Here is a 27,357-nt window from a genome sequence, read left to right as displayed (position 1 = left end):
TGTTTGGGTTGGAAAGGACATTAAAGGTCATCTAGTTCCAACCCCCCTGCCGTGGACAGGGACACCTTCCACTAGACCAGGTTGCTCAAAGCCCCATCCAACCTGGCCTTGAACGCTTCCGGGGATGGGGCATCCACAGCTTCCCTGGGCAACCTGTTCCAGTGCCTCGCCACCCTCATAGTGAAGAATTTCTTCCTTATATCTAATCTAAATCTACCCTCTTTCAGTTTAAAGCCATTACCCCTTGTCTTACCACTACAGGCCCTTGTAAAAAGTCCCTCTCCAGCTTTCTTGTAGGCCCCTTCAGGTACTGAAAGGCTGCTATAAGGTCTCCCCAGAGCCCTCTCTTCTCCAGGCTGAACAACCCCAGCCCCCTCAGCCTGTCTTCATAGGAGATGTGCTCCAGCCCTCTGATCATCTTTGTGGCCCTCCTCTGGACTCACTCCAACAGGCCCATGTCCTTCTTACGTTGGGGGCCCCAGAGCTGAACGCAGTACTCAAGGTGGGGTCTCAAGAGAGCGAAGTAGAGGGGCAGAATCACCTCCCTTGACCTGCTGGTCATGCTTGTTTTGATGCAGCCCAGGATACGGTTGGCTTTCTGGGCTGCAAGCGCACATTACTGGCTCATGTTGAGCTTTTCATCAACCAAAGTCCCCAAGTCCTTCCCCTCAGGGCTGCTCCCAATCCGTTCTCTGTCCAGCCTGTACTTGTGCTTGGGATTGCCCTGACCCATGTGCAGGACTTTGCACTTGGCCTTGTTGAACTTCATGGGGCCTGTTTGCACGGGCCCACCCCTCAAGCCTGTCAAGGTCCCTCTGGATGGCATCCCTTCCCTCCAGCATGTCAACTGCACCACACAGCTTGGTGTCGTCGGCAAACTTGCTGAGGGTGCACTCAATCCCACTGTCCATGTCACCGACAAAGATGTTAAACAGCGCTGGTCCAATACTGACCCCTGAGGAATGCCACTTGTCACTGGTTTCCACTTGGACATCGAGCCATTGACCAGAACTCTGAGTGTGACCATCCAGCCAATTCCTTATCCACTGAGTGGTCCATCCGTCAAATCCATGTCTCTCCAATTTAGAGACAAGGATGTCATGCAGGACAGTGTCAAATACTTTGCACAAGTCCCGGTAGATGACATCAGTTGCTCTTCCCTTATCCACCAACGCTGTGACCCCATCATAGAAGGCCACAAAATTTGTCAGGCACGATTTGCCCTTAGTGAAGCCATGTTGGCTGTCACCAATCACCTCCTTATTTTCCATGTGCCTTAGCATAGTTTCCAGGAGGATCTGTTCCATGATCTTGCTGGGCACAGACATGAGACTGACTGGCCTGTAGTTTCCCGGGTCTTCCTTTTTTCCCTTTTTAAAAATGGGGGTTATGTTTCCCCTTTTCCAGTCAGTGGGAACTTCACCGGCCTGCCACGACTTCTCAAATACGATAGATAGAGGCTTAGCAACTTCATCTGCCAGTTCCCTCAGGACCTGTGGATGCATCTCATCAGGTCCCATGGACTTGTGCACCTTCAGATTCCTTAGACGGTCTCAAACCTGATGATCTCCTACAGTGGGCGGCTCTTCATTCTCCCAGTCCTTGCCTTTGCCTTCTGCGACTTGGGCAGCATGGCTAGACCACTTGCCAGTGAAGACCGAGGCAAAAAAGTCATTGAGTACCTCAGCCTTCTCCATATACCGGGTAACCAGGTCTCCTGTTTCCTTCTAGAGAGGGCCCACATTTTCCCTTGTCTTCCTTTTATCCCCGATGTACCTATGGAAGCTTTTCTTGTTGCCTTTGATGTCCCTGGCCAGATTTAATTCTATCAGGGCTTTAGCTTTCCTAACCTGATCCCTGGCTGCTCGGACAATTTCTCTGTATTCCTCCCAGGCCACCTGTCCTTGCTTCCACCCTCTGTAGGCTTCCTTTTTGTGTTTGAGTTTGTCCAGGAGCTCCTTGTTCATCCATGCAGGCCTCCTGGTGTTTTTGCCCGACTTCTTTGTTGGGATCCATCGCTCCTGAGCTTGCAGGAGGTGATCCTTGAATATTAACCAGCTTTCTTGGGGCCCTCTTCCCTGGGGGGGGGGGGGCTTTATCCCATGGTACTCAACCAAGCAGATCCCTGAAGAGGCCAAAGTCTGCTCTCCTGAAGTTCAGGGTAGTGAGCTTGCTGTGCGCCCTCCTCAGTCCACTAAGGATCTTGAACTCCACCATTTTGTGGTCACTGCAGCCCAGGCTGCCCTTGAGCTTCACATTCCCCTCCTTGTTGGTGAGAACAAGGTCCAGCATAGCACCTCTCCTCATTGGCTCCTCTACCACTTGGAGAATGAAGTTATCATCGACGCATTCCAGGAACCTCTCAGATTGCTTATGCCCTGCTGTGTTGTCTGTCTAACAGATATCGGGGTGGTTGAAGTCCCCCACGAGGACCAGGGCTTGTGAATGTGAGGCTGCTCCTATCCGTCTATAGAGGGCCTCATCCACTCAGTCTTCCTGGTCAAGTGGCCTGTAGCAGACCCCCGCCGTAATGTCACCTGTCCCTGCCCTCCCTTTAATCCTGACCCATAAACTCTCGGTGGGCTCCTCATCCATCCCCAGGCGCAGCTCCATGCACCCCAGCTGGTCACTGCCATAGAGGGCGACACCCCCTTGTCTCCCCTGCCTGTCCTTCCTAAAGAGCCATCCCATAGGAGCCATCCCATATTTTTTCACATTGACATTTTACTGCCGGACGTTCAGTGCCCAAGATCTTTTCCATGATTCACTTTATAGTGTGATATTAGCAGAGGATATCTTCACTCACATTACAATAGTCTAAAAATAGAAAAGTTGTTTCAGAAGATGGCTCTGTGCCAGCTGCATACTAATACAGCTGTCTGGAAAGAAGCATATGCAAGCAAACAGAAGAAATGCTAGAATTATTTGCATTACACTTCCATGCTTCACCAGCTCTCTAAAATTACAAAACCTACCAAAGAGACCAAAATCGGATGAATTTGAACAGGAATCTGCAGTGCTCAGCCATCCAACTGTACACAATTGCTTTCCAACTGCAAAGAAACCAGAAGTCATTCTCACTTACTAACATTTTAAGTTCACTAGATACAAAAAGAGAAGAAAACAAGTTATTTTTTTAGACTGAAAATTCGTAAAGGCCCCTCCATACTGTTATGCCATCTGATAAATAAAGGCATCATTGTCCAATGCCCAGCACAGTGCAACCATCACTTTTTACTCCTCAGGGACATTGCATTCCTAGGTGTCAATTCATTATGAAGCAATTTTAGGTTTACTTTTCCACAAGGTGAAACTGAAGCAGGAAGAGCCCAGCTCCGGGGGCTCCTGAAGCCTGTGGTAGTCAGGGAGCAAGCAGCCTCCAGGTCCCTGCTCCAGCTAGGGATGGATACCAGTGAATTATTTCTTGGCACGTAGAAGGTCGTGTTGCAAAGCAGCTCAGAGAGAAGGACTGATGGTCCCTGTTAAGAACATTGCAGCTTGCCAAATGCAAATGGCCCAGACCCATGGCAGCAGACCAGCCCCAAAAATAAGTAAAACTAAAAAAAAAGTAAATCCCCTCCAAGCTCACAGCACATCCTCCCACCCTTCTCTGAGGTATCCTACCCATGAGAGCCCAGCAGCAAGATGTGCCAACAAGGAGCAACTAAAGCAAAGCAGGAATGAATTTTTAAAGTGAATCTGATGTACACAGAACAGAGATGACCACCTAACCTGCCAAGGAAAGGGAATTTGCACACTTGCTACCAGCAACCCCATCCATGGACATCTGCAGCACTGCTCTGCTCCCCGGAGAAAGGCACAGGTGAAGGAGAGGTGGCTCAGCCGCATGTCCTGTCTGGGAGCAGGGACCATGGTTCCGAGGGCAGGTGCTGTTTTGAAGAACAGTCCTCAACAAGCTGAATGGCCTTCATCCCTCCCCTGAAAGCACCCGGTGTTCCTCAAACCCAGCAATGGGAACCAGACCTAATTGCGCAGTAACAGAGTAACACTTCAGCTTCAAAAGAAGCCTTTTGCACGCAAGAGATTTCTTACGGCTGGAAACCAGAGGATGGCCGCTGCTCCCCCGGGGACGCAGCCGGCTGCCCTGTGGATAGATGGCAGGGATGGATGGCTGCACACCAGCGCTGCCGTGCAGGGCTCCGGCTGCTGCCCTGTGTCAGCAGCTGCGTGAGTGCCAGAGGGATTCCTGCAGTCCCTGCGAACAGGGCATTTTGCACCACAGCGGGAACGGGTCCTGCTTGCAGGTGTTGTTGTCCTTGTGAGAGGCACTAAGCTTTCCCATCACAGCTTTTGCGATTGAGGTACAGGTGGTTTTAAGATAACTTCATCTCATTTCTCTGTCCACTGCCCTTCCCTGTTCTGGAAGGGGGGTTTTAATAATTGAATGCACAATGCATCAAAAAAGGACAAGGACAGCTTGGGCACAGAAATAGCCTTTTCCTCAGAGAAACAGCAAGTCTGAGTCTCTCCCAGCTTTCTGTGAAGGATAAACATGAGGGAAGTAGCTCAGCTTCTAAACATCTGCATTTCGAAAACATTTCTAAACATCTGCATTTTGAAAGTCCAGACCAAGTTCCCCAGGCAAATGTGATTAAGGCTGGTTCCTCCTCTGAAGGGTGCAGATCCCACAGGCCTTTCAGGATGCCCAGCCCCTGCAAGTCTGCGGGCGGCTCTCCCACTCCCTGGGGCACCTTGCCAGGGCTGCCCTTTCCCACCGCCCCAGGGAAAACCCTTGCTGGCTGGATGAGGAGGGCTGACACACAGGCCTGACTGGCTCTCCGGAGGTGAGGGGAAACACGCCTGTGTCAGGCCTGTGAGTCACCCCAATGTCTCCCTACAGGCAGCCTCACTGCCCCTCCTTGGAGAGGAATGCTCCAGGGCAGGGCTGCTGCGGCAGTCAGCGCCCCCGGAAAACCCGAGCCCACAATCTTGCAGCAGATGCAAGTTTTTGTTCTGTGTGTTGGCCTTGCTTATGGATTGCAAGGGAAGAGGACGACCATGTGCCTTTGCAGAGAAAAGCAGGCAACAGTTTGAGATGTGGCTCAGCAGCATACTCGGTGAAGAACAAGGGGAGCGTGGCCGAGCCCAGGAACCTGCACAGCTCACGTTGACTTTAACGTCTTTGGATCATGCCGTGGGGTTTCAGGAGCCACCAGAGACCAGGATGTTTCCTCAGGGACACAGGCAGCCAGCTTCTTCAGGCGGATAAGAGTGTTTGCAGTTACCAGGCAGCGCTGCTTTCCTAGATGATCTGAGGCAGCTTCAAGACAGTCATTACAATGGTGACTGGCAGAGGCTTTAACAGCTGTGACGCCTTCCAGGAGCCATCCCCGGTTTGGCACTGGCCACTGTTGGCATTAACTACGGCAGGGTGACTGCTGCCTCTGAGGTCTCAGATTAAAGCTTGGGAGAAGAAACTCAAATTGTCGATTTAAAAGAAGAGATGACGTTATTTCACATCTTTAGTGTTGACTCTTTTGAGGAGCTAATTCCAATTGTCTGATCAATGAAGCTCATAACACTAATACAAAGTTAGCAGCAAGACAGAGACACATATGCAATTATTTTGGCTTAACGAGATTTATTTTTATTTCATCTGTTACGACACTAGCAAGCAAGAGATGTGTTACTCACTAGTTTCTTAGATTTTACACTTAATTTACATCTGCCTTCAGCTTGGCACAAAGTGTAGGAAAATAGCGTTTTAAAATACTTTCTTCAGTCAATGAAAGAAAACCCTCAAGATGTGCCAAGTAAGCTCACACCATAAGAAGTACTAATGTCCCTCATCTCCAAATGCTTCTTATAAACAAAAACCACCAGCAGCTACTGAACTGATAATGACCAGAAACTGAGTCTTTCCCAGCTGCAGAAGTGGTACAGCTCACCCCCAAACCTTGCTTTTATTACCCAGAGGGAGGCCCGAGACAAGCTTTTCCGCTTTTCTATCTCAAAAAAATTCCACTTTTCAAGGACTTGGTCATTGAACAGCACAAATAATGACCTGAAGAAAAGGCTCTCTGCTCTTAGAGGAGAAATTACTGTCAGAAGCTTGTTTAGCATTTTAGCAACCTGCTCCCAGGTGCTCAGCCAGTTACTGACTCCAGCTCAGCAGTTTGACTTTAAAAGCCTCAGAACAAAGCGTTATTTCTCTAAACACAATCATCTATTGAAGTCTAAGAAGCTGAGGCCTTAATAAAGTTACAAAGCTACTCTCTCTGTATTTTAGAGATAATTATAGGGATAAGAATACATATGCAAGCTTTATACAATCTCATTTTTAACTTATCTTAATGATGATACATTAAATAGCTAGGAAGGAACAGGTCCACACTGAGCAGGCAAGGCAGTAAAGGAAATGTAAAGCAGTCATGAAAGTTTCAGCAGATCTACGGTGACCTGGCTGCAGTCCCTGGGGTGTAGGCTGCCAGCTCCCCCTGCACCAGCACACGCGTTTGCTAGTCCACATCCCCAACCCAGCAGCCAGTTTCTGAAACGGATTTGCTCCCTGAACTGATCCACCACATGGTTACGTGAACACTAGAGCCAGACCAACAGACAGGCTGCAGCCAGAGAAAGAGCTACAGAAGCCCCAGTGCAGACCAGTTTGAAAAGTAAATTGTTTAGTCATTGTTAGGTCGTAGTTGTTAGAGGGAGGGATTTTTCCCAAACACTTTAAAACATGCAAACACACATACAACTCTTCTTTCAGTACGGGGCAGATCAGTCTTGCCCTTGCTGCTCCCGACATCATTTTGCATATTTTTTTACAGGGTTATTTTGGAGTTTGGGGTTTTTTTGGTTTCGTGTTTTGGTTTGGGGTTTGGTTTTTTTTTTTTTTTTTTTTTCATATTTTATCTTCTTCTAGGTACTAAGGGTGAATCCCAGTAAGACAGCTTCTTCCATGGTTCCTGGACCTATACAGTTTTCCAGTTAATTTGGACCACTGTAGTTTCAAGGCCAGAAGGTACTTCCCATCTATATGTATCAAATTCTAGCAAAAAAATGTATCTCACAACAATTGATGGAAGGTAGGGCAACTATTTCAGTTCACCAACAACAAACCTCAAACTGAAGAAGTTAAAGTTATTATGACAAAGGCTCAGTAAATAAACAGCAACTCTTCCGCAACTGGTGCCCAATGGAGAGTGCATGTTTAAAAACTCAGACATGAGCATTCCTTCTTATGAGCTCCTCATGTAAACTTATGGATCAATAATGTCATTTACTAAGTACTTTGGCTCGCAGTTTAGAAACTCATCACACAAAAGCATTTGGCAAACATAGAGCAAAATACCACAGCTTAAAGTTTTCAGCACTGGTAAACTAGTAACCAGTTCAAGTCTTTATATAAGGGATTTTTGGGGTAGACACATTTATAAAAATAAAAAAAAAAACCAAAAAATCTCATGACTCTGCATTTCAACATCTCCACACAAACTGAAACATCCAAACTAGAGCACAGTGAGGTGATGCTCCTGCTCCGGCAGACGCGCTGCCTCCAGAAGGGGCATCCTCACTCCTCACCTGCTCCAGCAGATCTTCAGTGGTCGCCCTGGCACTAGCTTGTATGGCAGCAACCAAGTCAACCTGCTAACCGGTCAGAAAACTCACCCAGCCAAGCGGGAGTTTCTGCTGAGGAGGCTGCACGATGCAGCTCACTATGTGGCCAGGCACGTGCAGAGCCAGCACAAGGGACAGGATGGGAACATGTAGAAGGCAGGAGGAAAGAAGCAGCTGAAAGGGCTGGGCTGTATTATCGACTGCAAACTGTTGCCGTGCACTCAGCATCCTGGAATATTTTGGAAAACTATATGAAACCCAGGAGCGTACGCTGTGAAAGCGAATTGCTGGATTTAAACTAGTGTAGTTGCTGATGGTCCACGTACTTTAAAACGGGGAACCCGTTCATCGTCTGCTTAGCTACTCGCTAGTGCAGCGTGAACAGCTCTCCCTGCAAAGACACATACTGAAATCTCATTACCAATTCCCACCCTTAGAATGTGCTCCTGTATCACCTCGCTGTATGGAGGCACCGTAGCAGTTAACATATGGTGCAGGATAAAAGAAACTTTAAGAGAAACACATTGGGAAGTTAGACCATAGTCAGCATGTAACAAATGATGGAGAGTGACTTACTTAGGTCATTGTCCATCTTGAATGCAATGTCCAGCTGCATGATGAAAAGCATGAACTGGAACCAGGGGCTCATCTCCTTCCTGGGGAGGGGGATGTGCACGGCAAACACAATATCGTTGGCTTCGATCTGCCTGCTCACCGCCTCGTCGAAGTCTTTGAGCTTCTCGCAGTGGTTGAGTCCCCAGGGCGTCAGCCACTTGGTTTTGTGGTGGTTTTTTCTTACATCAATGCACTTCACGGACGTGTAAGGAACAGCTGTAGTGGGACTGGGAGCTGCAAATGGAAGAGAATCACACTTTTAGCATCTTTACATGTCTTATATAGTGGTTTCCCCGTCAAAATATGCAGCTCCCCATTCAACTATTCGAAGGTAATTTAAAACAAATGCATCAAATGATTCTCCTTCACAGTTCCTTGATCTTACAGTTAAGTAATTAAGTTTATTACGTCTACAGACATATTACTGACTTTGTAGTGGGATCAAATTAGGATTAGCTGAAGCAGTGGGAATCTGCCAGTTCAGTCTCAGATACCTCAGTTACACCAAAATCACGCAGAAAGTTACTGGCGTCTTTTTCTGTGCATACACTCTTCTAGTTTGCTCACTCAAGCAAATCCAATTGCAAAGCATGCAGATATCACAAACCTAGATAGATGAACTAATCCTAGGCCTTGTGGTCCTGCAGAGCAGGGCAATGCTTACCGCAGTGATTCGAACCACGCACAGCTACACGTTTCTTTGGGCAGGAAGGCTTTTCTCACTGCTGAACCATGCAATTCTTTTTAAAAAAACACTAGGGGAATAAAAAGAGCTCCCAGCACTGATAAACTGGATATTGCTGCATTAATTCTTCTTTACTTACTTTCACGCCCACCAGTGATCTGACCTGGAGCATGCCAAGTGAAGAAGGTGGCGCAGTCCTCCCTGTGCCATAACTGTGCCATCTTCCCCAGGACAACCTGGCCCTCCCCAGAGGGATGATGAGCCTCATGGCAGCGTGGCACTAGCACTACTTCCACTTCACACTCCCTCTTTATGTGGAGGTACATCCTCATCCCAACATAGCTCAAATTAGTAAGGTAAGCAAAACATCTTCAGAAAACCAAGATAAATGCAAACAGGTTTCTATCCTGTGAGGTTATCACCCACAGGCACCATCGCCAGTGGACCGTTCTCATGGATTTTTGCCATCGTTGCTGGAGGCAGCAGTGCCATTTTGAAAGACTACCAGTACTTTTGCCGCTTCTCTAATCACACTGCTAGCGGAGCAGGTCCTACCTCCATCACACAGCTGCTGAGGGAGCATGCTCAAACAAGGGATGCAAGTTAGCCTGAATCCTTGTAAAGGGAGAGAGCAGCACCACTCAGCATCTAACCCAGCCCAGGGCCATCACCCACATCTGCTGTCTGCAAACTTGCCGTGGGAGCCATCTCAGCCTCGCCAAAACTCCCTACATGGAAAAGAGCAGGTAAGCTGGCCACCTCCATGATGCTCCAAAGATCCTTGCTCGCCCACTGCTGCTAACTGTAGAGAAACATTTTGCATGAAGGCATTTCTTCCTTTTGCTGTAAGTTAGGTGTGAACTAATGACTATTACAACCAAAGATTTGTCTCTCTTTTTCCCCTAGCCACAGGTTTTTTTGAGATATTGGGAGAAAAGAAGCTGAATAGAGATCTGGGCTCTGAAACGCTCCCCAAATTCTGCATTGCCCCCATTATCACAGCAAGCGACGAGGCTTTGTGCATGTGCACAAGGTACACATTATCCTGATACAGTGAAAATGGGTAACATTCCAGATTAGATAATTAGAACTATGGAGGATTATACTGCTCGGGCTTTACATCAATGAGGAAACAGTCAGAAACTCTGAAGTACAAATAGGGATGAAAGCAGAAAAGAAATGCATTCCACCTTGAGCCAGAATTTCAGCATAAAACACCTTCAAATCTGAGAGAAAGAAAAGGCTTTTAAAAACTCAAATATATTTCCAACATAGTTCTTCCATGCAAAGACTTCTTACGACAGCGGTTCTGCCCTGTTTCCAATATCATTTGGGAAATAAATATTTTAATGCATCACAGAACCGGCAAACCAGGGAGGCAAGCAGAGCTGGAGACATTCCAGTTCCTCACCTCCCCAGTACGATCAGAAGGGCTTCCACGGGTCAGAAGGTCCAGTGACCAGAAGGTTGATAATTCCTCTGTCCCTTATGGATCTATTCCCTTTTTTGTCATTGAAAGAATTTTTTGCACAACAGCCAGCTCAACACATTTTAACGCCCAATACATTTCACTGCAATTAAACCAGAACTGTCCTATTTTCTGAAGTATTACCAGGAAGGTACCATTGGACATGCTGTAATGAATTCCTTCCAGCTTCACAGGTTTTGGGAAGCAGATGGAGCAGGTTAACTCTTTCTTTTTACGCTGTTAGAGAGTTTTATTTGATTTCTGTTTTCACTAGAATTTGAAGAAATTAAAGTTATGTAAGACAAGTTTCTTGTGAAATGACATTTATGAAAAACCCCAAACTATCCAGCCCTTTTTAAAATGAAAATAGGGCTTGAAATTAAAAAAATTAAGTGCAAACAACGTAAAAATGCTCTAAGTGATAGAGCATTGAAATATTCCTATACTATGAGTTAAAACAGAAGTAGCGTATAGAATAACAGATATCCAGGCATATAGAATAACAGATGACTTAATGTCAAAGTCTCCCGAGAAAAGACGCTGAGGTGATCCTGTAAAATTGGGGATAAGCCGGCCAGCCCGTGGGCTCCTGCAGAAGGCTACTTTCACATTGCCACCATCCTCATTCTGACAGACGGTCCAGGACTTCCCAAACAGATCACAGCCTGCTAAAAAACTCCAGCAGCAAGCAATAACACCCTACCTACAAACTGCAAGTATTTCAATGAGAAAAAACAAACCCAAACTGAGCAACACCCACCCAGCCACCTCCAGCCCCGTCCGGGGCAGAGCCAGCTCAGGGTTCCCGAGCAGCGCGAGGTTTGGCCAGGCTCAGCACGCTGACATCCGCACGCGCTACACCCAGATGATTCAGACCTGGCTCCCTCGTCATTTGGACACAGCATCACAACAGCAGCTCTGTTGCCTTTTGGGATCCAAGCCAGGAACCCTGCGTAGCATCTTCACTAACGTGCCACCTCGTTAGAAAGATGACATCCGCACTCCTTCCTACAGGCAGGGGAGAGATGACTCAACGTGCGAGTCGGGAGGAAGTTATTAAAAAGCAGTTGTTTATAAACTGCATTTTTTCAATTTTTTGACAGCAGTAAGTTTTTTCCAGCTGAAAAGTAGCAGTGATGCTGGCATAAATGGTCAGCTAAAAGGAAAGGGATTTGCTTGAGCAGGAATTCTTCCAGATTCATACCTGCTCTCGCTATCAATCCACAGCCTAAGTGCATCACAGATACGCAGCACTGCTGCATCTCAAACCCTCGCTGCGTCCAGCAGACGTCTGGGAACCACAGAAAGCTCATACGTTACAGCAGCCCCAAAAAGAACAGATCATTGATATGCCAGAAAGAAACAGCAAAATAGAATAAAATAAAGCATTCAACAAACAAACAAAAAATGTAGCTGCAAGTCCAGGATTACAGAATGCTTTAATGACGTGCCATAAGTGCATAAAACAGTGCAACGTTCCTTTATCATGCCGCAATGCAGAACCTAGTAACCGTGGCTAAAACTGCAGCTATAAGTGAACATTAGGAATATTGTTGTGAAATAAGCCAGACATTGAGGCCAAGCTCTCAGGGCTTTTTAACTTTGACAGATCTTTGTGTGATTTAAAAGTAGGCATTTCTGAATTAAGAGACATTGTTACTTCTACAGAGAAGACGAATGTTTCTTGCTTTGATGCAACTCATTATAGCCATAAATACATGTTTTTATCACTGACTGATTATGATTTTAAATACTTGGCATGCTAACACAAGTATCCCCTCTGCCAAAGTTACAGCTTTGAGGAGCAAGAGACAATTACTATATATATTCCTTGTCGGGAACTGCACACCAAACAAACGTCGGCACTTGGCTTGCATTACTTGTTTGGCTCCAGTCCCATTAAATTCAAGTGAGTGTTGAACCAAGTGGAAAAAAATGCTTTGTGAAACTGCAGCCAAGTCAACTAACAGTATTACAAAGTGCTATGCAAAACAAAGCTAGCATCGAGGGATTTCAGTTAAAACGTGGTGCCAAGCAGGCTGCTTTCAGTCATTCTGCCTGTGGGCTGGTAGATGGTTCAGCTTTATATATTAAATGATATATGTCAGCCTGTAAATAATTAAATAGCCGTTTGTGCATAATACAGTGGATAAGCCTCAGCCCACGTTCCAGTCTGCTCACTGTGATGAGAAGCACTGCTGTGATGCAGGTACCATTTGGAGGGGTCCGCAGGGTAACCAAGGAGCAGGGCGTTTATCAGGAGGGTTTTGCACAAGCTGGTCGGGAGCGTGGCTCTCCAGGACCCATCTCAAACAGGAGCCAGCCCTGCGAGCCTGGGTTAGGGCTGCCCGGGGAGCCTCCGTGAAAGTGCCCTGGCTCCAGGGGCCGTGAGCAGGCACTGGGCAGAGACCCCTCGCTCCAAAGGGGTTCAACCTCAGCAGCGCTGGATGCCGAAAGCCGTAGGCACGAAGCCAGTGGAGCTGCTAGCCCTGTCGGTGGATACTTCCAACCCCCCTACTTAAGAGAAAAAACTTCCCACAGACAAGTTTAGAGACAGGATGATTCACAGCAAACGCTTTCAGAGCAACAGCCATGATCTCCAAGGAGTCAGCGTGCCTGCGCCCGTGGGAAGCGGGCAGGTGACTGTCACCACCAGAGCCCTCCTTAGCTCTGATGGGACAAGCCTTCATTAAATCTTCCTTAAAAACCCAGGCAAGCACAGACATGAAAATAAAACTAACAGAGTCTGAGCAACCTCTCTTTTGCAGTTCACTGGTTTTCATACTAGTTTGGGGAGTGAATACAGTTTACCCTCTTTGAAGCTTGTTTGCGTATATGGTATAAACACACTTGCCTTAAAGGTATGCAGCGACCGGCTCACACAGCCGGCCCATATGCTGCTGGGGAATGGGGAAGCCGCCTGCTCCATCTCCTCCAGAAGAGGCTTTGGAGGTGCCTGGCTCACTGCAAAAGCCCCAAGGTTATCCCAAATTACATGGGTCACAGCAGACCCTGCCATTCCCTGCCATGGAAGCACGGCTCCTTGCAGCAGCTTTAGCCAGTGAGCCCGCTGGGAAAGCCGGCTGCCTTCAGCAGTGTGGCCACCGCTTCCCGGGGAGGACTTCTGATGAACTTTCAAAGCCATTTCAGCTATGTCTTACAGATTGAAGCAACTCTTGCATGTAAGTTCCAGCAAGGCTTTCAGTGAGACTTTTCTCACTTTTCATATTGAAAGTAGTATATAGCCAATGGTACATTGGCTCAAGCATACGGATTTTCTCAGGCTATGTCCCCAAGAAACAGCAGCAGTTAAAAGGAAGAGAGACGTTTAGTGCGGGGGGGATGGACAGAAGTTGAATTGCTTTCAGTTTTGAATGATCCAAAACTACTCAGTCTCATGTTGAATTGGTAGCAGTTTCACACAAAACTAAGAAGATGACAGTGTTACAGAATAACTCCAAATAAGGGGAGTTGAAGGAGACATGTCAGCTTACCTTACATCTACTGGTCAGAGAGGTCAAAGATCTTAAGACCTGATTCAGCAAAAGATGTCATGATTTGGTTTCTCAGCACTGGTGACCATCCTCATTGCCAAGATACAGAGGATTTCTCTCCTACATCTCAACTGGAATCAAAATTCTTTCACTTCACACAGACTAAACAGAGTATAAGCAGAGGCAAACAGCTGAAGTGGTTCACCACATGGCTGAGACACCCCGAGCCATCCAAAGCTGCTTCTGCTGCCCTATATTCTCCATAGCAAAACCCTACAGCATTTGCTGAAGAAACTGCGCATCCTGCCCCGAATACCCAGCAAACCGGTAAATAGCAGGGTACTCTGAAGGGACCTGGGGGATCCAGGACCGTCCGTCACTGGTGTCTTGCTTTCTTGGGCCACTGGGTTAGATTGTGGTTACCACCATGCTCCCAAGTCTGGCTTTGGGAAATCCTCAGAATGGAAAGTTTTAATTCCATTCAAGGTGAGTGCAACACTGTGGCCAACTAAATGAAACAAATGGAGTATTTTGGGGGGTGCGGGAGTTGGCAAAAGTTGTAGCTGAGACTTAATCCTCCTAGTTTGGTTACTTAAAAAGGAAAGTAAAAACCCATTCCCCCAATCAATACAAGCATAATTAATCACAGCATCCTAACCTTGATTTTGTTAACATAATTTTTCAAACAAAAGCTAGAGCTTCATATTACAAAATAATGATTCCTTGGACACCATATTAAAAATGAACCCGTTCAAAGGGAATAGCACCATTTGACGCTGAGGAACCAGAGTTACTCCGGATGGGACGGGACCTCGGGAGGTCTCTTGTCCAACCTCCTGCTCGCAGCAGGGTCAGCCAGGAGGTCAGAGCAGGGCACTCAGGACATTATCCCACCAGGTCTTGAAGGTCGTTACTGCTCCTGGGATGCTGATGTGCTGCTCTTGCTGTCCCCTCATCCCCATTTTTATCATTTCACATACAGACTAAATATTAAGTTACTATATAGCAGTCAAAGTTGAGTTCACACGCGGTAGAGATTACCGCCAGCTGGATCATGTGCACACACCAGTCCCAATGAGTATATTTTCCACTTCTTCAGATTTATAGTCACCACTTTCTTCACTCTCTCCTCTGAATACCCTGAATCTTTGCCCTATATCAAATAGCCACGTTTCATTCCTCAAAATGGTTTTCAATGCTGTTTCTACAACCGAGAAGATCAGACTGACCAAGTCTTACCATTCTGTGAAATGCTACACTGGATCGAGAGAGGCATTGGGAAATCCTGCTCTCGCCTGCAAGGGTGAAGTCTCCCCACGCCAAGCAGCAACTGCATTTACAATCTGCATATTTGGTGATTGTATGAGAGCATCTGCCACGGAGTATGTCGTATGGACGTGACACAATGCAACTGCCACCACAGTTCACTTTTCATCTTGGAAAAGTCACCGCTGGTTTTCCCTAGAGCTCCCAGTTCTCTTGCGTGCTACATCCCAGGTCTTGCTCTTCCCTTACCCCTACAGATGTTTCTGCTCTTCTCCACCCAACTCCCTCCCTCCCGCTGTTCGGTGCATTTACAGCTGATGCTCGGCTGCCCCTACAGAAAATTTAGGGGACCAAAGCTTAGTTGAGGTAGAATGCAAAAAGAGAGCAAAAACCAGTAGAGTAAGGAAGCTTTTTGGTGGCAATGAACCTTTAATGAACCTTCAAACATGGGAAAAATGACATTTCACCATCAAATTTCTATGAGAAAAAACAAAGTTAAAGACCTAACGCTTTTAAGAAAGAAGAAAATAAAGCCCACTTTCTCCGAATGGCTATCTATCCTTAATAAATACCCTTTCACATCTTTGTGCCACAAGCAAAACTTGTTCCTACCTATCTCTTGGGCTTACCTCTCCTGCAAAGCACAGTAGCGATGGTATGTGGGGATGGGTGAGGGCAAATGGAACAGAGAGACTCATTTAGACAAACTCCAGCACCATTCGTAGCCCACTGGACTTACCCTGAAAGATGTCAGCAAATAGCACTGAGCAGCTGTAGAACTAATTTTTTTTTTAATTCTCAAAGCCCCAGTTCAAATCTTGATGGGGCTTAAGCCAGTAACACTTTAACATCTCTCTAGTACCGCAATAAGTAGCTTTTCTTTAGTTTCAGCTATACTGTCCTTGAAGCAATCTATCTCCATTAACATGTAAGCATTCATTGCCCTTTTCTTTTCTGAGAAGAAAAGCAGAAAATAAGATCCTGCCTGTAAAGGGGCTTACCTCAGGAACCATTCCTCAGAGAAAAAAAAACCACAACTGTTTCACTGTATTTAGACTTAACTATTTAGGTTAAAAAAAATATTTACTAAAAAAAGATAAGTGAGCTCAATTTTTCAATATTTTCATTTTACAATATTACGTATGCCTAGATTTGCATAAAAGCCACCATCGCTCAGTTTATTAATTTCAATAAATTAGGTAGATCTTTAAAAAGCTCCTGCGATAAACCCTCAAGTAATTCCTTCCCGCCTCCATATTCCTGCAAACAAGGCATTCAGCCCAGTTACAAGAATAACAACCCCCCCTCTTCTCCCACATGAATACTTACCTCTATGATATATATTTTGCACCTTCTCATCTAGAACACCTACAGCATTTCAAATTAACTACTGACCCTTGCTCTCGCACTATAAACAAGCCCTTTAGAAAATCTCAATTGCATTGTGTCTACATTGATTAAAGCTTGAATCCTACTGACCTCATGTGGTGTTAACTTCTCCCATGCACCAGGAGCATTCCGCTTTTCTACTCAATTACCCCCTTCTGTGCAGAGCCATCACTACCCAATGAGCACACACAATGGACTTCTGCTTCATTACACTAACCAACAGCAGGATAGGAATAAACAAGCTAATTTATCATCGGACAGACTGAGCTTTTCCAACCAGAACAGTGAGAATCTGAATAACATTATATATACTTCTTATTTATAAATATATATTTATTGCAGCATGAAAGTTTTCTTTCCTACCTCCCTCTTTCCTGACTTCGATGCCACCAGTTTAGTATGTTAATGAGCGACCACTAATGCAGTCTTTACTATTTTTTATTACTAGTTACTATTTCACAAGCTACGTGAAAGCCTTTTTCTGAACACTGCAGCAGCTTTTATATGCAGAATTGCTGTACATTTAAATCACCCAATTCATCTTTTAAAAAACAAACAGAAAACCCCCCGACTACCTACTAGAAGCCCATTCCCCTTGGGAAAGGTATTTCTTTCTTATCATTTGACTTCAAGCTTTATCAAGACCATAGTCCTTTGAAGCCCCAGGGCACCATTTCCATCCTTATTTACAGTGGGAGTTGCCAGACATAGTATTGTAGCTGAACAACTTTATTTCTGTCGTCTCCGGTAGATTTGTCAATGCTGTACATTTCTCTGTCTTTTTGGTTTCAGACCATAAAAATGAACCTGTCCAAACCACGAAAGCCTAGTTTGGGAGATTGCCGACCCAAGCTCACATTCTGCATCCAGGTCTCCTGCTTTGGATGTGGAGAACAAGCCAGGACTGGGCTGTGCACGTACCTCCTCTAGTGACAGTGTTGGCTTGGGCAGCACTGGCTTTTGCATCTTGTTTGGAGGGTGATGGGAATCCTGATCCATTCAGAGTACGGCTGGATGGAAGATGGTATTTGGTGGCACAGACGGCAGCCCAGACCTCTGCCATACTCAAACCTACCGTTTTAATAGACTGGGGCGGGAAGCGAGCTGCCAGGATTTGGAGGTCCCTAACCAAGCGCTACAGCCAGCAGAACAGTCTTACTGTGGTTTTGAGGAATTTCTATGTTTTCTCAGCTTCCTATAACCATGCAGTAGCTAGAGATATCTGTGTATATACGTGTTGGGGGGGTGGTTGGGTTTTTTTGCTCAAGGTCTGTTCTTCAATGCTATTTTTGCAGCTTTGGGCCGTGCTAGCAGAAGAGTTGTCCATGCGGCACGGCCTCTTTAGAGCAGAAAAAACTGGAGATTTTCTTCAATAAGTCAGTTCTCAAAGAGCCACAGGAGCAGCTGTGCCAAGAGCCTTTAAACCTGAAAGTGCAGTCGGGATCCCCGCTGCGGGAACAGGGATCCCCGCTGCAGGAACAGGAGTCCAAGCACCCTGCAAGTCTGCTGCCACCGAACACCAACCAAAGGGCTTCTGGGGAACAATCTTGCTCTCACAGATAAGGGATTATTCCCTCAGACCCAGGCAAGTCACAAAGCAAGAAAACCTTATGAGGCAGCAGAGTACAAGCATATTTGCTGGAGAACTGAATGAATGACCTCCACAATTCATATACATATGCAACAGCAGCAACAAATGCAAACAAAGTGAGCACTAGCAGTATGAGTTCCATAAATGCAGAAATATATATTCAAAAATATTTTATTTAAAAGAAGGAAAAAAAAAAGCAGAACTGATTTACTAATTGCCACAGACAGTTTGATCTTCTTCCAAGTTGTCCTTTGTCAATTTTCGACTCAGATGAAATGCATTTTTTCTACGCCCAGCCAAGATATTAAATCCCTGCAAACAGAGATCTAAAATAGCAGTATGACCCGACGTTATCCAGCAGCTTTTTTTCCTGAGCGACTGCCTGAAACTCTCCTCGTCGACCACTACAGATAACGAGATACCTTGAAACCGCCAATACTCAGGTATGTAAAGAATTTCATCTGCATTTGAATAGGAGGGATCAGATCCTCGGGCACTTCCTCAGGCTGGGGCCAGCAGCAGGCAGTCCTGGAGCAGATGGACACCTTGCGCCCTTCAAAGGCTTTTCGAGGCTATCAGAGTTGTAACTTGACTTCAAAGAGCATAAACGTTATTTACTAACGAAAAGACTTCCTGTTTAATCGTCATCCCTTGCGAAGTGCAGAGAGGCAGCACGACCATCTTGGTAAGTGTTCAGGTCGCGATTAAAACCAAGCTTGTTTAGTTAGTATCAACACAAAAGAAAAGAGGAGCAGCAAGAGGACGTTTAGGTAAACTACAAGGCACAGAGTTTCCCTGATGCATCTCTCCCAAGTTAACTGTAGTTTGGAAGTGATGCAACTGTGAGAAGAGCAAAAAACTAGTGCCTCGGAGGATTTACAGCCTCGCTGCCCGCTCCTCAGGCCCCCAGCACGGACGTTTCTGCCTGGGAACTCTCAATTTCTGGCACATTTGCCCATTCAGCTACAGTTACAGCTCTTAAAAAGAGGAATTGAGCAGACCTAAACTAAATAGACATGACCTTTCATGTCTGCTTTTTCATCGGCTCCCAGTGCTTCTGCCAAGGCTGCAGCACTAAAGGAATGTGTCTATACAGAGGACTCTATTGGCATTCATGTCCATGGTACAGCACCGACCTATTCAGCACAGCTTGCCCGTCTTCTGGAGAGGCCAGCGATGAAAGAAAGTCAGGCACATAAAAATGGTCTTTGTCCTGGAGCTCACAGACACTCTTCCCTAGCAGGCTGCATCCACATACCTTAGAAATGAGAGCGTCTCTCCTGTCAAAAGATCAGTTCAGCCCTAAGAAGGTAATGAAATCCCAGGAAAGAAAATTAAATCCTGGAAACTCTCTGCTCAGGAGCCAAATCAGACATTTAGATAATGAACTGGAATTGTTCATAGCCGCTCAGCCATTTATACACATGACTCATTATCTCTCTGGGCGAGACACACAAGTAAGAGTTTTATTTGCTCCAGTCAAAACAATTCTGTTTTTTCAACCTTAAGCTGAGGCAAGGGAGCAGTGAACCTGCACCTTCTTAAATGCATCCCCCCTCGTCCCAGAAGACTCGTGCTAAATAAATACCTCCACTTTTCCAATCAGTTAAATTTGTAAAGTGTACAGTTGGGCACCAATCTTTCTGTACTTAACTGTATGTATGCCTGCTCCCGGACTTTGTCTTCACTAGAGAGAGGTTCTCTTGCATTCAGTCAGCTCATTTGAACTGAAACCAAGATAATCTGTGACTTGGGACAAGGCGTCCTTGTAGTCATAGAAGTAACTCACATAAAATACGTTATTGAAAAGTTGTCTTTTCAATAACTTGTCTAAAGGAACAAAAATCACAGTTTTGAAGCAGGGATATTGCTCCACAGAGCTCTGTTGTCCGATTTTCTCCTGTGCCCTGCATTTCAGCCTGCCCATCTGCCCAGCAGCTTTGCTCTTTGCTACAGCCTCCTGCGGTACTGGAAAATCAGGGGCAAGACGCCCATCGCTTTGCTCGACTAAAGTAATGGAGAGAGAAAGCCGCAGGGAAGGTGGGGTAATTTCTTGACCCCTGGTCGTTAGAACAGACCAGACCATTCAGTGAAGCACAAGCTAGCTTAACAACAAACCAGAGAGCGTGCCAGAGTCAGAGGCTGCAGGTTTGTACATCTGCCCAGCTTTTGTGGTGATCAGGCAGCAGCACAAAGCCCACCGAGATGCATGAAACCCTGCCTGGGCGCCAGCAGCACCCGGGAGGCTCAGCGTTCTCCCGTACTCTGTGGGAGCTGCAGAGCTACGGAGCAATATGAAAAGTGCCCCACGCTTTGGGACTTGATTAACACAAATTTCCCTGCTATCTCCATGAACTCTGGACAGATTTGAGCAGTAAAGTCTGTTTTCCTTCTTTCCTTTTTTTTCTTTTTAAAATACTGTAGATATAAAAGAATTCCAGGATGCAAAGGAAATTAGAAAGAGGGACACCATTAACAGCTTTCCACCTGGTATACAGAGGAAGATAATTTGTAATCAAAAGCTTTGGTTAAAGAAAACCAAGAGGCATTAAACCCACACTAGAGTCAAGTCAGATTTCCACACACATAAAATTTCTACCACCTGGCCAGCAGTCAGGAGGAGAGGACACAAGGTGCCCTAGCCCACCTTTGGCCCTAGAGCAGCAGTCGTGGTGTGGCCTCCATTGGAACACCCCGGTCAAAACCCCCAGTAACAAGCACAACCAGACAGCTGCTGCAGCTGGTCCAGCTGTGGGAAGGTTTGTCCTCACGCCGAGTCCAAGGCCATCACCAGCTAACCTGGCTCCACGTGCTGGTTAGCGCAACTCAAAGCCTGTACAAGCCTAGCGGCACCCCTGGAGACAGCCAGGATGCCAGGTATCTGGCTAAACCCACACCGTATATGGAAAAGGCAGAGCATACATATGCATAGTATGCGAGGGCTCCTGGGAATGCTGGCATGACTGTAAATTAGTGTTAGCCTAATTTCTCACAAACATTAATGCTGCCTTGAATGATAATAGAAAACATTTCTGTTTGATCCCATTCTCCTAAAATATATGTATGCTATCACTCATAGCGGGGTAGTAAAGATGAGGTTTTATTACGACTAATTTTATGGATCACGTTTTATCTAGTACTGATACATCCTAACTGAACACAACACACACAATCCAGAAGCATAACCTTTAAACAAGATGTTTACCGTGGAACGGAGCAGACACCAGACATTCTGCAGGGTTTGAAAACAGGATGGTTTGAAGCAGTGACAGTCCCAGTTGTCTGGAGCCAACAGTTCATTACCGTAGCATGACAACAAAGAAACGGCCCAATAAAATTCTCTTTTGAGGTGTTTTCTCACTCCCTAGCTTTGCAAAGCTCCCTTAGATCGCCACAGGACCTTCACCCTGGTAAGGGAATGACTCCCATATGTGTACATCTCATTCTTTGCCAACATACAGTTCCTAAACAAAATCCATGTGAGAGCTGATAAGACTCCTGCTTCTAAATAAAAGAGCCATTGGAAATGTGCAAGCCGTATTAAAATTCAGACATTATGCAGCTGACCATTCAAAAACTAGCTAGAGAACCACCACTGGCAGAAAACCCCAATTTCAGAAAAATGAAGCTTTGTCATCGTATCAGGTACCAACATGTTGCATTTGTGTATTTTGGACTTGCACAAGTAATCTGTTAAAATAGAGCACTTAGTCATTGTTTTGAAACATGACCTAACTGACTGCTAAAGGAAAGGCTGGTTTAGCTTTGTAGCTGTGTTCCAGTTGTGTACATATTTTGGTTTGTCTAGACCTGAATAAACTAAAATAACTAGATTCTTGGTGTCTGTTTGGTGCACTGGATCAAACCAGACCAGGAACGCTATTTCAGTGACACCTCAGCTCCCATCCCACCTTGTGTCACACCTCTCTGAAGAGCAGCAGTCCCATGTCATTGCTGCCAGAGCTATCGGCAGTTTGTGTACTCATAGCACTGCTTTGCTCCCCACCCGCTGTCTCCAGGCATGCTGCAGAAGAATACCGGCCACCGACCCATTTCTCACCAGATGCCTCTTAGAAAATGCCACATGCTAGGGACTCACTAAAGGGACAAGGACCTGGGGCTGTGGACCCCGGCTGTGGTCCAAGGGATCTGTCACAAGCCACTGGCTGGGAGCTTCCAGGGACACGGGGACACCAACGGGACACCAATGGCAAGGCATGCTCCAGGGCTAATTCCTGGGAAGAGTTTCATGCAGACCCCCGGGCTGCGGTGCCCTGCTCGTGTGCCACTGTGCCAGATGTTGAGGACCACACCTAGTTCACACATAAGAACTTAGAGTTGTTTCACGGCACCATACACACTTAGGCTTCCAGCTCCCAGGAGGGCCAGCTGGAAGCTGTGGGAGCCCATCAGCACAGTTGCCCCACATCCACTAGAGCGAAGTGGGGGGATGAGCCTCTTAACTCCTTGAATGCATCAGAAGTGGCAAATACTGCGGAGGAAAAACCAGTTTGGGTGATTGTTCAGTGCAGTTTTATCTGCTAAAAGATCAGAAGTGGGGTTTCGCAGCAATTAAAGAAAGTTTGCCCACAATAACCCCCTAGGACTCACCCGCAGATAGAAGGTGCGCTTACTCCAGCGGTATGAAGTTACTCTGAGTTTGTGCAAGACATTGAGACTCAGCCCCGAATCCCTGTCTCCGTTGGCAGAAGAGCTGCTCGGCGGCAGCGGGCCCTGCCCAGCAGACCTGCCCACCCTGTCCAGCCCCAGCATCAGCTTGTGCCCCCCACCCAGGACGGGGCCGCTGCCATGGGTGCCCGGTGGCAGTAGCCGGTAAGGCAGGGAATAGGCAAGATGGAAGACTGAACTAACAGCATCTAAGTTCTTTCATCTCCCAATCCCCACAAATCTGAACAGAAACATTTCTGTTTATTCCCTTAAAGCTAAACATAAACATATCTGTTTATCACACTTGTCCCCAGATGACAACAGAAACAGGGCTTTCTGATCAACACCTTCCTTTTGTACAAGCAACTTATTTTTTTAAACTTAGAAGCGAGAAGCTACTAGAAAAACACTTTTAAGATGAACACCGAGTCTGGCTTCTCTGCACAACACAGGCCACGACATTTTATCTAATGAATCAGCGTCGGGTTTGGTAACCTGCTCTTGAACCAGCTCTTAAAGAAGAAGAAAAAAAAAAAGGAAGGAAGAAAGGAAAAAAAAGCCAATCCCGATAATCTTCAGTGTTGGTTCAGGCCCACAAGACTAGAAAAACTGGGTTTTAATCCAGTGTTTGCCACCGACTCCTTTGTGATTAAGCAAAGATGAGGAACCGAAGCAAGAAAATGAGAGAAACTAGTTTTTGAAAATTATGTTTAGTAGAATTCCTACGGGTCTTAAGAACAGATAATTAGAGAGGCTACAAATGCAAAGCACTAATGGGCATCAGGTACACTGAATCTGCTTTCTGAGGAATGGCTGTAGACATTTCTTCAACATCTCTCAAATAAAGACCATCACGAGAACAGTCCAACTTTATTCTCCCAAATAAAAAGTGCAACAAATTTTCCCGATGCCCTTTCAGAGCAACGTAACTTCAGTTATCCACAGTCGTTACTGAAAATCCCAACGGCCCCAAACACGAGCCTGCACCAGAGGAAAGGGAATAAATCCTCGGGCGAGCCAGCCCTCGCCCCGAGGGGGAAGGGGAGAGCGGGGAGGGCTCGGGTCGGGAATTCCTCCGCAGGGCAGCACAGCCCTTCCCGAACATCTCAACACTGGAAATCGCCAAAGTAGCCAGATACATACGACGATCACTACAAGGAGCCGGCGCATAACTCAACTGCTTTCTAGTAAAAAAAAAAATTCCAGGGACTGCCCCAAAACCCTGCTCTCCTCCATCTTTCTCCTTCCGTCCCCCAGCTCCTTCCCCAGGCAAAAATCAAAACCCCCGGAGGCAGAGGGATGGCAAACCCCGACTGCAAGTTTGTTGCCAAAGCTTACATCCTACGCCGGCACTTCCCCAAGGATTTTGTAACGCTCCCTGCGAGAGCTAATAAAGAAATGAACACAATCCGGGCTTGAAAGTTTTAGGCGAGGAGGTTTGCCTGCGAAAAGTCGGTCTGACCCGCCGACGTGAGGTAGCGGCTCGGGGAAGGCTGGATGCCACCCGAAAAGCTTCAAACGCGGGTGGGGGGACGTGCCCGTCCCCCGCGGCTGGGCGCGGAGCACGGCGGGGGGTGGCGGCGGTGTTTAAGCCCCCCCCCCCCCCAGCAGCCACACGGATTTTCCGTGAGCAGAAACACACCCAAGCCGACCCCGCGCGGTTTCAAGCGCCTCCTGGAAGCGGATCGGGGGCGGGGGGTGTCCCCCAGGAGAAACGACCCCGGACAAAAGCGCGAGTGCGGCGGCGCGGGGGGAGCGGGGCCGGGCGCGGGGAGCGGCTGCTGGCGGGGGGGCCGGCAGCCACCCGAGCGCACCCCACCGCACCCCAGAGACCATAAAACCAGTCCTGTCCTCGCCCGGAGCAGCGCCCATTAATTTGCCTATTTTATTATTTTATTTTATTTTTTTGTTATCATTATCGCAAGCGGTGAGGTTTCCTCCTGCGGTCGCGGTTCGGAGGCCGAGAAACGGGGAGGGGCAGAGGTACGACAAGAGTGGAGAAATAATTTTTTAAAAAATAAAAACTAAAAATATTTTTAAAAAAGCCAACTTTGCAATGCAAGGCTTCCCTGCGCGATCAGTCGCCATACTGAAGATTTTCCCCCTTCCTCTTTCTTTAAGTACAGACTGAAACCAGGCCAAAAAAACTTTTCTCTGCCCCTTCTTTTCTTGCAGGCACTAGAGTGAAATGTGCACAAAGAGGCCCAGGGAGCTGTGTTTTCTTAACTACAATAGCAGGGCTAATTAGATCATAGGAGCGAGTCAGCGATACTGTAACAAGTAGCTAAACAACACGAGCGAGGAGAGGAGGAAGAGAAAGTTTGCACCTTCAGCACTCACCGATCAGACCTCCCACCAGAAAGGCGATGACTTGGAAAACCAGCAAGATCCCCCCGACAATGCACAGCTTTTTGGTGCTCATGTTCTCGATGATGGCCCCAGCCATCTTCGCCCGGCGCTAGCCCCCCGCTCCCCAACCGGGGGCCGGGGAGGCGGCGCGGGGACGGGCGGGCAGGCTCCGCACTGATTGCCCGGGCCAGCCGGCAGCCGGCTCCCCCTCCGCCGCCGCCAGCCGTGATTGTGGCCGCTGCTCGGCTGCATGTGGCTGCTTTAAAGGAGCTGGGAGCGGGTCACATGACGCCGCCTCCGCCGCCCCTCCCCGGTCCTGCAGCCCCGCCGCCGGGCCCGGCCCCCCCACTCGCCTCCCCCCGTGTTTTCTCCAGAAGGGGCCGGAGCCGCCCGCCCCGGGCAGCGGCGTCCCGCGTGTCGCTCCGTGTCCCCCCCCCCGCCGCAAGGCAGGCAGCAGCCCCGGGCTGGATGGGCGGGGGGGGGGGGGCGGAGATGCAGCTTGCCTTTATCGGCGAATGCCAGCGCTGCAGGTGAACGCCTCGGCTGCTTTGCACCTTAAGAAAGATTTGTGCAACGCCTTCCTAACATGAAATTTAGCCAGGACACGAGGAGCGGGCGCCTCACCCTCCCCGACCATGAGCAGGCACGTGGGTTTCCATTTCAGCTGAAATGCGCTATTACATTTTTTCCGGTTTTCTCACGTCCCCGTAGCTCTGAGGCAATGCTTTGTCTTGCCCTTGGCGCTACTTCAGTTAATCTCGGTAGGTCACGCTAAGCAGTTTTCTGAGTTTTGCTACCCCTCATTTGTCTCCAAATCCTAGACGAGGGTTGGGAGTGCTCAGCAGCACGGATGCTGCATACCAGTCCCACTCCCTGGAAGACACTTGCCTCCTGGTCAGAGACTGACTGTCTCACTTGCGCATTCCTGTACACGACCCAGAATGAGTTCACTACCCCCCGCCATCATCTCTGGTTTTTAGCATTAGTGCCTTCCAACTATTCATGGGATACCGCGAGGGTCCGTGCTGTGCTGCCCTGTTAGACGTGCAATGAAGAATGCAGAACACCGTCGTGTACAACTGAAACTAGGCGGGGGAGTTGCTGAAAACACTCCTTGAGGACAAATAAGCCATGAAATAAAACAATTGGTGACAAAAATACACGCAGGAACTATCAAAATGAAAGATGAGTCAAATATTTAGAGGCACAAACCAATAATAATCTGAAGCAAAGAGTCCATGACAAGAACAAAAGTTCAGAAGAAACAAATGCAAAAACCCCCGACAGAAATCACAGTAAGATTGCAGAAGTGTTGGCAATGCAACGCGGTAGCCCTATAGCCCAACTTCCCAGGCTTCCAGCAACGTGTTCAGTTTGTTCAGGATACAGACAACATCTGTGTGCTTATTTGCCTTGCCAAGCCTGATGGGAGCTTTGTGCATTACAATGATACAGGTAGCAGCATCAAAAATGAATCTAGAAATTCAAGGAAGAGAAGAGAAGCAGAGGGCATAGGGTTTGACTCGTAAGGAAAGTCTATGGGAAAGGTTATCCAGACCTTGACCATACAACGTATTGTCAACGCAAGGAGGTGAGCACAAGAACTGTACGTACTTGATGTTTTGCTGATAGATGTTTAGGAAGAGGTCCCCTTCAGAAAGGAGGAGGGTATGCGCCCCTGCCCAAGATCAGGCCTCGGTCACCGTCACTAACTGGTTTTCTTTGTGCCCTTTCCATGACCAGAAAAAGGACAACTCAACAGGCAACTCAAGTCTTCCCCAGCAAAGCGGGCAAATTCCTCTCCTGAGTCTAGAACCCAGCCCTCCAGGTTCAGTGCATTGAAAGGAGCATTTAACGCATCGGACCCCAGGGTGCCAGAGACATGGAAAGATGCAATGCTGGAGGCCAGCCAACGATATGATGAGGTATTCTGGATGATGTAATAAGATGCGATACTACAATCAAGATCCTGGATACAACAGAATCCATCTGAAAGGGACTGCAGGATTGATCCCCAAATGCTTATGCTGGTTTTCTAGCACTAAGTCTTTGGCTTCCACAATTGGTCTTGAAAAACTAAGTGAAATCAAGCTCATGTGCTACTTTTGTGTTTTACTTCTGTGATCTTTTCTTGATTTGCAGAGCTAAAAAATTCTCTTCCTCCGACCATCAGGCTAATAATGTAAGTTGGAATATAGGATTCAGGGATAACTTTAGACATTTTCTGGCTGCGGGACAGTTTAATCTT

At 47.1% G+C, this 27,357-nt stretch overlaps 1 protein-coding gene across 3 annotated transcripts in view; it reads right to left on the bottom strand.

The window, feature by feature from the left end:
• The window catches only part of WLS (Wnt ligand secretion mediator), a 58,522-nt gene extending 33,181 nt beyond the window's left edge, over positions 1–25,341 (bottom strand). For all 3 annotated transcript variants that reach the window (XM_076339964.1, XM_076339963.1, XM_076339962.1), the window contains exons 1-2: positions 25,101–25,341; positions 8,161–8,433 (exon numbers count right to left, since the gene is read on the bottom strand). In XM_076339964.1, coding sequence (XP_076196079.1) covers positions 8,161–8,433; positions 25,101–25,206 — 379 coding nt within the window. In that variant the 5' untranslated portion in view covers positions 25,207–25,341. The remainder of the gene's footprint in view (positions 1–8,160; positions 8,434–25,100) is intronic.
• Positions 25,342–27,357: the final 2,016 nt, after the last annotated feature.

This window comes from Aptenodytes patagonicus, chromosome 5 (assembly GCF_965638725.1).
Source record: "Aptenodytes patagonicus chromosome 5, bAptPat1.pri.cur, whole genome shotgun sequence".
Lineage (NCBI taxonomy): Eukaryota > Metazoa > Chordata > Aves > Sphenisciformes > Spheniscidae > Aptenodytes > Aptenodytes patagonicus.
Note: the sequence above shows the minus strand (reverse complement) of the source record. Positions and strands in the feature narration are given on the sequence as shown.